This window comes from Rattus norvegicus, chromosome 5 (genome assembly GCF_036323735.1).
Source record: "Rattus norvegicus strain BN/NHsdMcwi chromosome 5, GRCr8, whole genome shotgun sequence".
NCBI lineage: Eukaryota > Metazoa > Chordata > Mammalia > Rodentia > Muridae > Rattus > Rattus norvegicus.
The window spans coordinates 61,525,812-61,538,881 of record NC_086023.1 but is presented as its reverse complement, the minus strand read 5'-3'; the positions used below and the strand labels follow the sequence as shown (position 1 = coordinate 61,538,881).

Genomic DNA, 13,070 nt, shown 5'->3' with positions numbered 1-13,070 from the left:
CATTTTTGCTTAGTCTTCTTTTGTTCATGACAGGATCCCTCCACATTGTCTGCTCAGCCCTGGGTGGCTGAAGTTCATGCATCAAGCCCGCAAAGTCTCAAGCCCTTCGTTCTGCCGCATTTACACCAACAGCTTCTTTCGGGGGGAGGTTTTCAATCATGGATTCAGTTTTTTTAATAGAAACTTATGTCAGTTGAAGTGAACTGTATCTTTCAAGAAGTTTGTCTATCTCATATAGATTGATAAACTGATTGCACACATTGGTTAATAACATCTTCTGCTCTCCATTTAATATCTATAGGACCTGATCATGGCCATTCTTTTAAAAACCTTGATAAGTCTTGATAGGTTTTTAAAAGATCAATGTTGTAGAGCCCAGTCACAACAGATACGTCTACAAAGCAACTTCCATAACTAAGGCTCAGGTGACATTGTGGAAGAGGGGGGCACAAAGACGATAAGAGCCAGAGAACGAGGGAGTCGGCTGTGAAACTAGTCTCACAGTGACATGAGAAGCTACATGCATGAAGTCTCACGGACATGACTTCAACATGAGCGGAACAAGAACAGCACCAATAGATGAGCCAAAGTGGACAGTGGAGAGGCCTCCAGGCCTCGGCGCTATACAAGGACTGCAGGCAACAAGGAACACTGGGAGTGGGAGAAACAGTTTTCCAGGGAAGAGTACACCAAATGGTTACCCAACACCAAATCATCACCTCTATGTGCATGCATACAAGCAACATTATACAGACTGAATAGGTTGCATTTACGAATATATACGTATATACATATATGCATGAAACAACGATTAATGTAAAAATAGGTCATGAACTTGAAAAAGATCAAGTGAGTTACGTGGGCAGGTTTAAGACAGAGGACAGGGAAGGGGCAAATAATATAATTCTATTATGATGTAAAAAACAAAAGAAGTATTAAAAAGTCAACTTTATTACTGTTTTCAGAGAACCAACTTCTAACTCTACTAAACATTTTTCTTTCCAAGTTTCTCTGAAACAGTAAAATAAATGAATTTGTCAGAGAAACATGGGATGCCATATAAACACTGATTCAGCTACTTCGGGTTTGATTTACTTTTCCTGTGCTCTTTAATACTTTTACATTTACTTGTGCATTTATTGTCAGAGCACACATATGGCGGTCAGAAGACAACCAGCAGGAGTTGGTCTCTCCCTCCATGGGGCAGGTTCCAGGGACTGAACCAGCTCCTCAGGCTTGACAAGTGCCTTAACCCACTGAGCCATCTCCCTGGCCTCTTTCTGTCTGTTCTTAAGGATTAATTTTATTTTTATTGTATGACGTGTGTCATTGCATGTTGACTTAGAGCCGTGTGACCTGACTGATATGCGTGCTGGGAACTGAGTCCAGGTCCTCTGGAACGAAGGGCAGTCGGTACTGGGCAGTGCTGAGCTTCTCTCCAGCTCGCCAGGCCCTCTTCTGAAACCTTTCTTCCTCGCTAATAAAGCATTTTAAAAGCTATACATTTCTGGTAAGCCCCACCCCACAGTACCCCACAATTTTACATATTTGTATGCCTTCTGTTAAGGTATTTTCTAATTTCTCCTGTGGCTTTTGTTCCATGGATCATTTAGAAGTATGTTCTTTAATGTTTAGAAATTCTGAACATATTGTTTAATTCATTTTAAATGTACTGTTTAACTCTATTGTGCCTACACTATGCTGAAATGCTTTGTCCTCGGTGGATATATTAAATTTCAATAGAATTAAAGTCTGTAGGAGCTCAATCTTGCAGAATATATCTAGGCTTATTTTCAATCTCCGTGTACAGTTGATCTCTGGGAACACTCCGCAGTTCTTAAGTGTAATGTTCTATAAATGTTAATTAGGTCAAGTTGGTTGACAGGGCTGTTCAGACTTTCTGTATCTCTCTGTGAAAGAGGAATGCTAAGGATCTCTGTCTCTGTAATTATTTCTTTAGACTTCTTTATGTCTGTCAACTTTTTTTTCCTTTTCTTCTTCGTTTTTTAGATTTGTTTATTTATGTATATATGCTCTGTCTTCATGAACACCAGAAGAGGGCATCGGATCCCATTACAGATGGTTGTGAGCCACCATGTGGGTGCTGGGAATTGAACTCAGGTCCTCAGAAAAGCAGCTAATGCTCTTAACCCCTGAGCCATCTCTCCAGCCCCATGATCTATCAGTTTTTCATTTACATATTTTGAGGTTCTAATAGTAGGTGCATACAATTTGTTGGGTTTCTTTTTCCTCTCTTGAGTTAACCTTTCATCGTTATAAAATGGGAATACTTCTTGTTTTGAAACCTACTTTGTTTGTTTAATAAAGAAAACTGCTCATACTCGTCACTTTGTTGCAGGCTGTTAACGTTGTCGTCATCATCATCATCATCATTATTGACAGGGCCCTTATGTAACTCAGACTAGCGTTGAACTACTAGGTAGCCACGAGATTGGGTTTGAACTCCTGATCGTCCTGCCTCTACCTCAGAAGTGCTGGGGTTATGGGTGTATACCATGCCTGGCTCACACAGTATATTCCCCCTATCTTTTACATTCTCTTGGTATCTACATTTAAACCCTATCTATGTAGGCAACATACAGCTTGGCTTTGAGCTTTTTTTCCCTTAGTCTGATCAACTCTACTCTTGGATGAAGGTACTGATTGGCCTTTACTATGTTCTCATGTGGGGGGGGGGTGGAGGGGTTTTTTTTCGACATTTGATTTTTACTCATCTTTTCCTTTTGTGTGATGTTAGTTGAAATTTTTCTTTAGTGTTCTATTTCCCTTTCTTCGTTGGTTTTTTCATCTGTGCCTCTGTGTAACGTGTGTGCCTGAGTTTGTTGGAAGGTCTACAACACGCACTACCTGCCAAGAATAAGACACTAAACCAGGTGTGGTAGTGAACCCCTGTACTCCCAGCTCTTGAAATATAGAGAACAGAGGATTAAGAGTTCAAGCCTAGCCTGGAGTACATAACAAATTTCTGGCCAGCCTTGGCTATATGAGGTGGTCTCAAGAAAACACAAAACAACGGGAAAGAACATCAGACCACTTTACATTCCACAATGTGATCATTGTCTTCCAAGAAATAAATAGTATACCGTTTCACAGTGCAACAATAGTGGATTTTGCTTTGTTTTGTAGACAGGGTCTCAAGGCCTAAACTTCACCTACCAATGCAGGAGAACATCACTGAGCCCACTTACAATAGCTTTATGTTATAATCCCATTATCACCATGACCTTTCCCTATGTTGTCACATACTCCATTTCCACATGCACTGGGGGCACCACCTGACAACAATAATAGTAATTGCTTTTGCATTAAATAGTCGCATAGTCTTTAAAATTAATGGATAGGTTGGGGAAGTTTTATTTGCCTTTACCAACGTGTTTCCTATCACCAATACATCGTGTCTGGATGAATGAGGACAATAAATCCTCTCAGCTTCGCTTTACTTGAAAACGTATTTCATCCTTTCTGTGAGGGACCCTTTTTATTATTGTTGTTGTTTATCAGTGTGTGTGCCTGTGTGTGCTTGTGTGTGCCTGTGTGTGTGCCTGTGTGTGTGTGTGTGCGTGTGTGTGTGTGTGTGTGTGTGTGTGTGTGTGTGTGTAAGTGCACACTGTGGAAGTCGGGGGACAACTCTTGGGCTCTGGGCACTGAACTCAGCTTTCAGCTCTGCAGGGTGAGCTTTTACATGCTCAGCTGTCTCACTGCCCTATTATTTTTTTTCTTGAGAGGTGCTGGATAGAGAATTCTGGGTTAATAGTAATTTCTTTCAGTGCTTTAAATATATAATTGCATCGTGTCTGGACTCCATTGAGAAGTAATACATAATTTATATCACTGTTCCCTGTAAGCAATATGTCTCCCTCTCTCCCTACTCCCTCTTCTAAGATAATTTCTTTCTTTCTTTCTTTCTTTCTTTCTTTCTTTCTTTCTTTCTTTCTTCCTTCCTTCCTTCCTTCCTTCCTTCCTTCCCCCCCCCCTTCCTTTCTTGTACTAGGGATTTGAACCAGATCTGTGAAAAACTACAAGCTTACTAGGAAGAATGTGAATTGCACAGACTAAAAGCGGCTTCCTTGGAAGTGGCAAATGTGTGGACTGAGGCAAAAGGAAAGGGCACAGGGTGCCAAGGCCCAGAGCCAGCTCTCCACTCTACTCCCTCTGTGCCCTGGGCACTAGGCAGAGCAGGGTCAGGTTACCTTCAGGAGATTCCTGGGAACCAGCTCTCCCAACCCCAGGAAGTGCTTCTACCTCAAGGTGGGGTGAACTGGAAACTTGGCTGAGGCTTTGAGTGAAGCAGCAGGACTAGCAGACCAGGCTATGAAGACCACCCCCTCCCGTGAGGTACAGGCTCTACAGCAGCATGGGACCCCAAGATGCTTGCCGGGCCCTCTGAGTCTAATCCTCAGGAGACTGCTGAGCACAGCCCAGCCTGTGAATGCTTTGTTCTTAACTTTGGTTTTCAAAGGCATTACTATCAGGGGCTAGACCTGACTCTACTGTGTGTAACCTGCTTGTGCTCAATGAGTTCCTCATCATCCCAAAGGCTTCCCATCATTTGGGGAAACTCTGAACACTATATCTTCATATTTTTTTCTTCCTCTTATTTTTCCTTCTTGCATTCTAACAGCATACAAATTCCAATTACACACATGACATATTCCCACAGGTTACTAAAGCTTCATTTAAAAAAAATCTGGTTCTGCAAATTGGATCGTTTCCATTCATCCATGTACCCAGAATGCGCTTATAGCCTAGCAAACTAGAAGGTGTGTATACAGAGGTTCCTCTACTCCTAGCAGGGTTACATCAGACAAACCCATTGTGAGTCAAATGCTTTTAACGCACCTAAGATACCAAACGCATTGCTTAGCAACGCAGTCCACTGTGATAGCTGTCAGGCCATCCATGAAATTTTCATTTCTGATAGTGCATTTCCCTATTGTTTGTATGTTTCTGCTAAGATTTCCTATCTGTCCATCCATTAAGACAGAGAAATCTTTAATTCTGTAAATATGTCTATAAAGCCTGCCTGAAAGTCTTTGCCCGTTCTCACAATCTCCCCAGATTCTCTCTCGCCCTCTCAGGCTCCCCTTAGCATCTGTCTTCTGCTCCATACACACCCATGCCATGATCAAGAAAGTACCCGAGAGGCAGAGAGCAAGGGTAAATGTGTGACTCACACTGGGTGTTCCCCTTCCTGAGGAATCGATGTCCTGTACTGCACATGGCTCAGTGCCTTAAAATGACTGCCTTAAATCGTGTTCACATTCATAGCCATCTACAGTGGGGGCAAGTCAGGAATTACTGCCCTCATGGTGGGAAGAATGCAAGTTCCCTACAGTAACATCTTTAAAAGTCACATGCAAAGTATATGATATCTTAAAATTCACCACAGAAATGGGCTAATTTTTAAGTTCTACAGTAAAGGCTTTTGTAAAGGACCTAACCTTTGTAATGTAAATATCAGCCCTGAATGAAGGCACTGGACTAGAAGAAATCTGAGGCCCCTTCATGCACAATTCCGGAGAAAGAAGAGACTTGCCAGAAACAACACAAAAGTTACTTTAGTGTAACCAGGTTATATTTTACATTGAAGGAATCAATAAAAAAAAAAAAGAGTAACTCTTTCTAGAGGAAACTGCCTGCTCCCAGCTTTGGCTCTGTGGCTTTGTCTCCTCACAGAGCCTGATAACAGACTCCATGACTGACTTCACTAAGCTAAGGTCACTCAGACCCTTTCCCTAAGAGTCTGAACCAGTGCCACAGAGAGCTAGGGTGAGACGGAGGGGCTGGCGGCATGCTCATGCGACGGAGAAAGCCAGTGCGAACATCATGAGCAGGGAACACTAAAGTTAGGAGGAGCAGGGACCATGGAAACAGTGGCTGGTTGGGGGAAAGAGCCATCACCAAAAAAAGCAGAGCGGCTGTGAGTTAAGGACGAAGCCTCGGGCCTCTGCATCTGCTGTAGAATGACAGAATGACGGTTTTCCAACTCCACGGCCAGGATAGCTTTATGCTTATGTTACCATCCACAGCCCTCCCTAGACACTTTGTGCATTCTCCCGCCTGCCTTGTTTGAGCTGACTTGGGGGAGGTTCTGTTCTTTACAACTCAAAGAACTTGCCCACGATACAAACAGCCTCTGACATATGCTGTTCTGACTTAAGTCTTTGCAACCTATGACGATGAAAGCGGCATGCAAGCTGTACAGACCATACTTGAAATCATGTTCCCGTCCTGTGCCGGGGCTGTGTGCTGTACTTTCTTGAAGTGCTAGGCAGCAACTGAGACAAAGCTCCCTGTCAGCTAAGTGCCCATAGGGTGAGAAGCTCATACTCTACAATGGACTGACTTACAGTGGGTTCATATGGCTGTAAACCTATTCCTCAGAATTTATTAGGCCTATAATGGCAAAAGAAATGGCTGGGGCCCTCTAGGGAGAGAGGCTAAAGTCCTTGTTATGAAGGTAGAAGTGTAGACCTATGTGTCTGTCCACTCAAGGACCTACAAGTCAGTTGGTCCATTTATACTCCAGGGCTGGATCTGAATACATGATACATGGAGAGCGTGGGTAAGTAAGAAAATGGGTATAAGGTAAGTGATAGGAGGGGGAGGAGCCTAAGCTAAACACCCACCCGAATCAGGGTTCCTGCTTGTACTCAGGACTGGACTGCTTTCGTGAGGATAAGGGTGGCATGAACAACTTCTGTGGGCAGAAAGAAGTTAGTGTTCAAAGTATTGCCATACATAGCTTTGCATCGTCTGCTAGCCACTCATGTCCTGATTCACTCAGCCACTAACCATTCACCCAGCAACCATGAGGCAGGGCCTTAGATGACAGCTAAGGGGACAAAGCTGCACTGTTTTCTATGCCCATGGGCTCGTACGGCAGGGAGGCAAGATAAACGATGGGCATTAAAATCCAGCAAATCCAAAGCATGGTGACAACTCAAAGAAGGGGAACTAAAGTTTGATCAACAGCTACATTCTCTGCTTCTCCCACACCACCCTGTCAGTGCTCAAGGCCTGGGAAGATGGAGCACGGCATCCACATTCCTGACCGGCAGAAACAATTTCATGTGGCTCGCTCACAGCTGGAACCAAGGAGCCAACATCACTCTTCGTCATCCTCGTGCAGGCTGCAAAGCCCAATGGTAAGCCCGAGTGAGAGCCCTGTGCCATTATTATTCAAGTTCCGGGCATGTCCCAAATACTAACAATGTGTTAGGCTCCACGTAGAACGGGGTGGGGGCGGGGGTGGGATGCGTTCTGGCCTCAAACACTCACAGCTGTTTTGTAATCTGATAATTGCGCATGACAAACCTCAGACCATAACTCTGAAAATGCATGACTGTCATCGTAACAAAATGGAACGGCCATTGGCAAAGTTTGTTTTCTAGTTATCACTTCCAGAAGGGATTCCGTAACACCATTAGGGGAAGAGAAGGGAAAACCCTCTCAACTTCCTGCCACGAAACCTCAAAACGATCATCGTTGGCATGCACCCTTTCCCCTCCCTTGTTTCAAAGCATCCCTCCTTCTGTCTGTGCCGATCCCATCCCACCTTCTCAGAGACTTGGATCAAGTCATAATTCAATTTTTCTCTCCTTTATCTTCAACTTCTCTCCATCCGGACCCTTTGCCACAGGGCTTAATATATTCAAGTTTTACTTTCATCTTTAAAAAAATATATATATCCTTGCCCATATGGTCTTCACTGCCTTCTACTTCACAGTCTCGCTTCTACCTCTGAAGTTGTTCTCTGCTGAGTCCTTAATGAATTCCTAATCACTGCATCTGAAGACCATGTCTCAGCGCTTTCTCCAGTGACTGTAGCACCAGGCCACATGGCTGACAGCAGCTACGAGCTACCCTGCCTCACCATCATCTCACGTCTTTGGTTACTTCTTATTCTCCATTTTGGATTTGTCTGTGTCTATTTGTACCTTAAACTTTGGTATTTTTCTCAGAAGATTTTCCTGTTTCCCCTAGAGTAACTGTGAGGAGACATGGTATGGTACCTCCCCCACCCCATATTCCCTCATTCATTCTGAGAAAATAGCTGTAAACAACAAAAAAACCAAACCACAACAACAACAGTATGCTCCAACAAGCATACTGCGTCAGGAGAGACATACGACAATCCGATAACACACAAGCAAGTGAATAATGACGAACCATGATGCCTGCTGTGGAGGAAGGGAGCGTAGGGCACAATAATGTATGTATGTATGTACGTACGTATGTATGTATGTACGTATGTATACACACAGAGAGACGAAGGAAGGTGAACTTTAGCTCTGTCTTCTTCGACAACAGGGCAGGAGACAGCAGAATGGAATGTGGAGACTGAGCTCTGAGTTAAAAATCTTAGGATTTCCTGTGTGAGTGAAGACTTGAGCCACTGAAGAGTTCTGAATGGTGGACGACCTCATTAGACTGGCAGTTTGAAAAGATTTGGTGTTTTGTTTCAAATTATATTTATTTGTTTATTCATGTACTTGTGTGGGTGCTCTCGTGTGTGTGTGTGTGTGTGTGTGTGTGTGTGTGTCTGTGTCTGTGTGTCTGTGTGTCTGTGTCTGTGTGCCCACAACATGCACATGGAGGTCAGAGGACAAACTCTGGGAATTGGTTTTCTCTCGCCGCTTGTGGGTTCTTGAAGTAGAATTTAAGTTTCAGATGGCAAGCCTTTTTCTCACATCTCACTGGCCCAGATTTTTGTTTTTTAAAGCAAGGTTTTGCTGTGTGCTAGCACTTGGGTTTTGTTTTTGTTTTTGGGGGGAGGGGGTTGTTTTGGTTTGGTTGGTTTGCAGGTGGAGAATGAATTCGAGAGAGAGGGCGTGGAAGGTGAAGGAAGAGCAGAGGTTTGGGTAGCCTAGATGTGTAGAGTGGGCTTGGGAGTGGTAGTGGTGTAATTGAGAGAGATTTACAAGGAATGAAGTGAAAAGCCCAGGAAGAGAGTTCTTAGTTACCTAATGCTCTCTTCTTGCCCTTCCCCCTGCCTGCTCACCTTTCATCTAGATCACTGTCTTTGAAAGTGTTGCCCCAGGTGGGTTTCTTGTAAGACCACAAAGTTGTCCAACTGTAAATCCCTTTTCTTGGGCTTTTATAAGCAAATGGTGTGAAATCCCAGAACTTATTTTTTCTCCCTTTTAATGATAACCAACTGAGTTATAAAGGGGTACTAAAATTTGTTAGTCATAAACTAAAATTAGCTCTTAACTGGAGTTCACAGAAGACTCTAATTTGGTTTTCTACTAAGAAGTCTGCCTGCCAGGCAATGTTTGGCAACGCTGCAAAGCCCCTGCACATAACACACACAGTTAGCTGGCATGCTCACTGTTTTCAGGAAGGATACTTTGTTACTGGGGCATTTACCAGTGATGTTTGGAGCTGGTCATGGTTTATGGTGCCTGGCATTCATGCATTTTAATTACAAATTATGATTCATGGAGTGCCATCATGAACGATTTAATATGGTGTGAGTTATTTGATTAACTGTGTGTGGGGTAAAGGCAAGACAGGCCAGAGGCACCTCCCCTACACTATTTCCTACTACTTGTTTCCCTTCCTTGCCAATCCAAAACACAAGGAGTGGGCCCCAGCCTCAGGAGCTTACACTTGCTATGCCATCCTTCCCAAGGCTCTCCCTCTCCTTCCCCACATCCTGGCAAACTCCCATGATGCCATACCCCTTGCTTGCCTTTTCTGAAAGCCCTCGCTCTATTCTCACCTCTGTGAGGCTCTTTCTGAGTTCCTTATTTAAATTATAATCATCTGGCCCCCTAAATGTCCATCTACATCACCCTGGTTTGTTTTTCTTCTTGGCACCTACTATCACCTAATACGCCATGTATTTTTATTTATTTATTTATTGACAATTTACCTCCATTTCATTTCACTCTGTGTCACCAATACTTAGGACAGTACCTGGCAGTGACAACCCATCTGTAGTTATTGCATACAACGGAGTAGTTACCTCATGAGGACTTCATAAGCTCTTAGTCTCCTAAGCCACAGATGCACATAGTTCAAGTCCAAACCATTCAAAGCCCTGTTGTGAGAGCAGCCGCACACAGAGAAACCAGAAGAACATGTTTACACATGCATCTCCTTTCCGCCAGGTCCCACTAAGCTCCCTGCTATGACTCCCATACCAGACACACTCCTTCCTACCCATCAAACACACTCAGAGGAAAACTCCCAAAAGATGAGCTCATGCATTCAGATATCCAACCAATTCCTTTTCAGAATTAAATGTATGCAAGGTTTTATCCATGTTCCAGAGATCAACAATGAATAAGAATACAGATTTGATCCTTGCTACAACAAACTTTACCCAGTGGTAGGCATATCACCCTGTTCTGTTTCCAGAAAGTGAGCTTAGTCCTTTATAGGAAAATATGACTGCCATGTTGAAACTCAACAGACACAAGAAAGGAAAAGGAAATTTAGGGCAGGGAAAGATGAGGCAGACGGAGGTAGATAGGAAAGGCCACGGAGCAAGAGCAGTTTCTAGGGCCTCGAGCAGAAAGATACTGTGGATATCAGTCTAGAGGCAGAGAGCGGGTCAGTGTGCTGATGGGAGAGTTTTCATGACGTTAATGATAAGGTCTGAAGTACACTGGGTAATGATGACAGCCCGTTCAGGGACATCTGGGCCCTCAGAACCCAGTTAGACTTTTGAGACTTTGAGAGCAAGAGAAAATATTACAAAGCTGGTCTGGGGAGGTGATTCAGGCATTGAGAGCACACACTGCTCTTGCAGAAAACCTGAGTTTGATTCCCAGAGTCCACGTTGGGTGGCTAACAACCATCTATAATTCTAGCTCTACAGATATCTGATGCCTATGGTCTCAGCAGCCACCTTCTGATTGGCAGTGTGACCAGACTAAAGAGTTTAAGTTTCTCTCTGTCATCTAACTGTCCCAATCCTGGCCTTCCCTTACCAGGATGAGCTCCAAAGTCCTACTGCCCTCCTCCCTGAGGCCTCCCTATTGTCCCCACCTGCATGCCCCTCTCTCCTTCAACCCAAGAATAAGACCTTCATCCTTCTGTTCTCTGTTATACTGGGAGACAGAAACCATGTCCCAAGCCCCACTTATCCCATAGTTTAGGGCTTAGTGTTGATCTAAATTGAATCTCAGTGAGACAAGATCGTGATAAGCACAACCTAGCCTTTCCTGACAACACCCTAGTGTTTAAATTGTACTAAAATACCCCTTCCCTCCAGCAGACAGTGCTGATGTGTGCAGGGCCCATTGGCCTAGGTGTTCTCTCTTTCCTCTCTGTTGTCACCTCTTTCTGTTTTCAATGTAACTAGTCACTGATGTTGCCCCAAATAAGACTAGAGAAACTCATTCTGTTCAAATTATGAGCTGCTAGGAAAAAAAATCCATCTGTGTTAAGAGAAAGCAGACTAGTGCTTAGGGGGTAGGAGGCAGGGAGAACTCAACTGGACTAAGGCACAGAGAATTTCTTGTAATTGAGGACATATTCTATGTTTTGATTGTATCGATATAACAACTCTATCAAAACCTGAAGCATCAAAAGCATGTTTTACTATATATAGCTACCTCAACCTTGGTAATGTCAAGTTAAAACAAACTGTCCATAAATTAAGGGTCAGCTGCCTTAAGCACAGAGCAAGAGTTTCAAATCACGATTCTGCCTCAACATAAAACCAGGGCATGACCAATACAAGAATAGACAGCCTCTTAAAGGCTACAGAGCTCTAATACCGATCAGCTGTAGATGATGCGTGTAAAAGAAGCAGAGGGCACAAGATTGATATACAAGAATCACTACCAAAATATGTGAAGTCTTAAATATCATGGACACAGATTTGCTCTCCAAATCTCAATATACCTAGGCTCAAGTGTAGAAAAGCATTTTTTTAAAAAAGTAGAAGCTCTGCTAGAAGTTAGAAAAGCAATTTCTGCAGGACACTGTCATTCTTTTATATCCCAGAATGCACCTCGAGAACCTCAGACTAGCTTGTCATGCATGTGATTCTGGGAGGAGTAACTCAAATTTCCTGTGAGGAGGGATGACATCTTGCCAGGTGACAGAGACATAGCTAATGTCCCCATGGCTAAGTGGATGAGAGTCTTATAAGGAGGAGATTCGTGTTTGAGGGCAGGGAACACAGTTTAAAAAAAGGGGGGGGGTCTTTCTCTTCTTCCTCTCTGCTTGACTTCTTGTTCCAAACTCCTGTATACGATCTGTTCTATTCTGGGTCTCCTGTGCACTTCTCGTGTCCCCTTTCTGAGTTCCCACATGGCAAATGGCCTCTTGTCTGCACTTAACTCAGCACGGACCATGCAGCAGTGCTGAACAAAAAAATCCATTGGGACAAGAATGAAAGGGCAACAAGGAAGGGACTGAATGGAATATTGAGGTCTTAGGGGGTAGACTAGACAAGATGGGTCTGTGAAGAGCTGGAAATAATAAGAAAATACAGATTCGCTTAAAAGTAAAATGACTGTGGGTTCAGGAAAATTTGGGAGAGAAGGGCAGGACTTGGGAGAGAGAACAGGAGAATCAGGTCAGTGGGAACACAAGAGAGAGAAAGGTTGGAGGTCAACAGGAAATAATTGGCGGTTAAGGTCAGAGGTCATCAGAAGACAGCAGGCCACAGTAAGACATTACCTGCTTACGAATCTGTTTCGAGGGCATTGCCGCAAAAATTAGAAAGCACCTCAAACCCTGCAAAACCTACAAAACGCTTCCTCTCCCGGGGAGAAGTTTCTCCACACACAGGAAATGCAGACTCTCTTCCACTTCAGTTCCTAGTCACCAGGGTTCTTCAGGGACAGCTGACGTTGTGGGTCCTCGCGCCCTTGTAGAACAGCATCAGCTCCTCCCTGACGCGGTTACCCAGCAACAGACAGGCACCGAGCGCGCAGGCGCACCTAGAGCCCCTCCGGGCACGGGGAAGAGGCGGGGCTTGGACGCGCAGGGATCCTCTGGCTCTGCTAAGCCCCGCCTCCGCAGCGAAAGTCCGCCCTCCGCGCAAGGAGCTCCCGCAAGTGGGAAGGGCTGGGGCGCCCAGA

General features: G+C 44.1%; 1 protein-coding gene across 1 annotated transcript in view; it reads right to left on the bottom strand.

Annotated features, from left to right (window-relative positions):
* Dnai1 (dynein, axonemal, intermediate chain 1) overlaps positions 1-12,803 on the bottom strand; it is a 70,728-nt gene extending 57,925 nt beyond the window's left edge. The window contains exon 1 of the mRNA NM_001024342.1: positions 12,667-12,803. Within this exon, the coding sequence (NP_001019513.1) occupies positions 12,667-12,693 (27 nt within the window). The 5' untranslated portion in view covers positions 12,694-12,803. The remainder of the gene's footprint in view (positions 1-12,666) is intronic.
* Between the last annotated feature and the right edge of the window lie 267 nt (positions 12,804-13,070).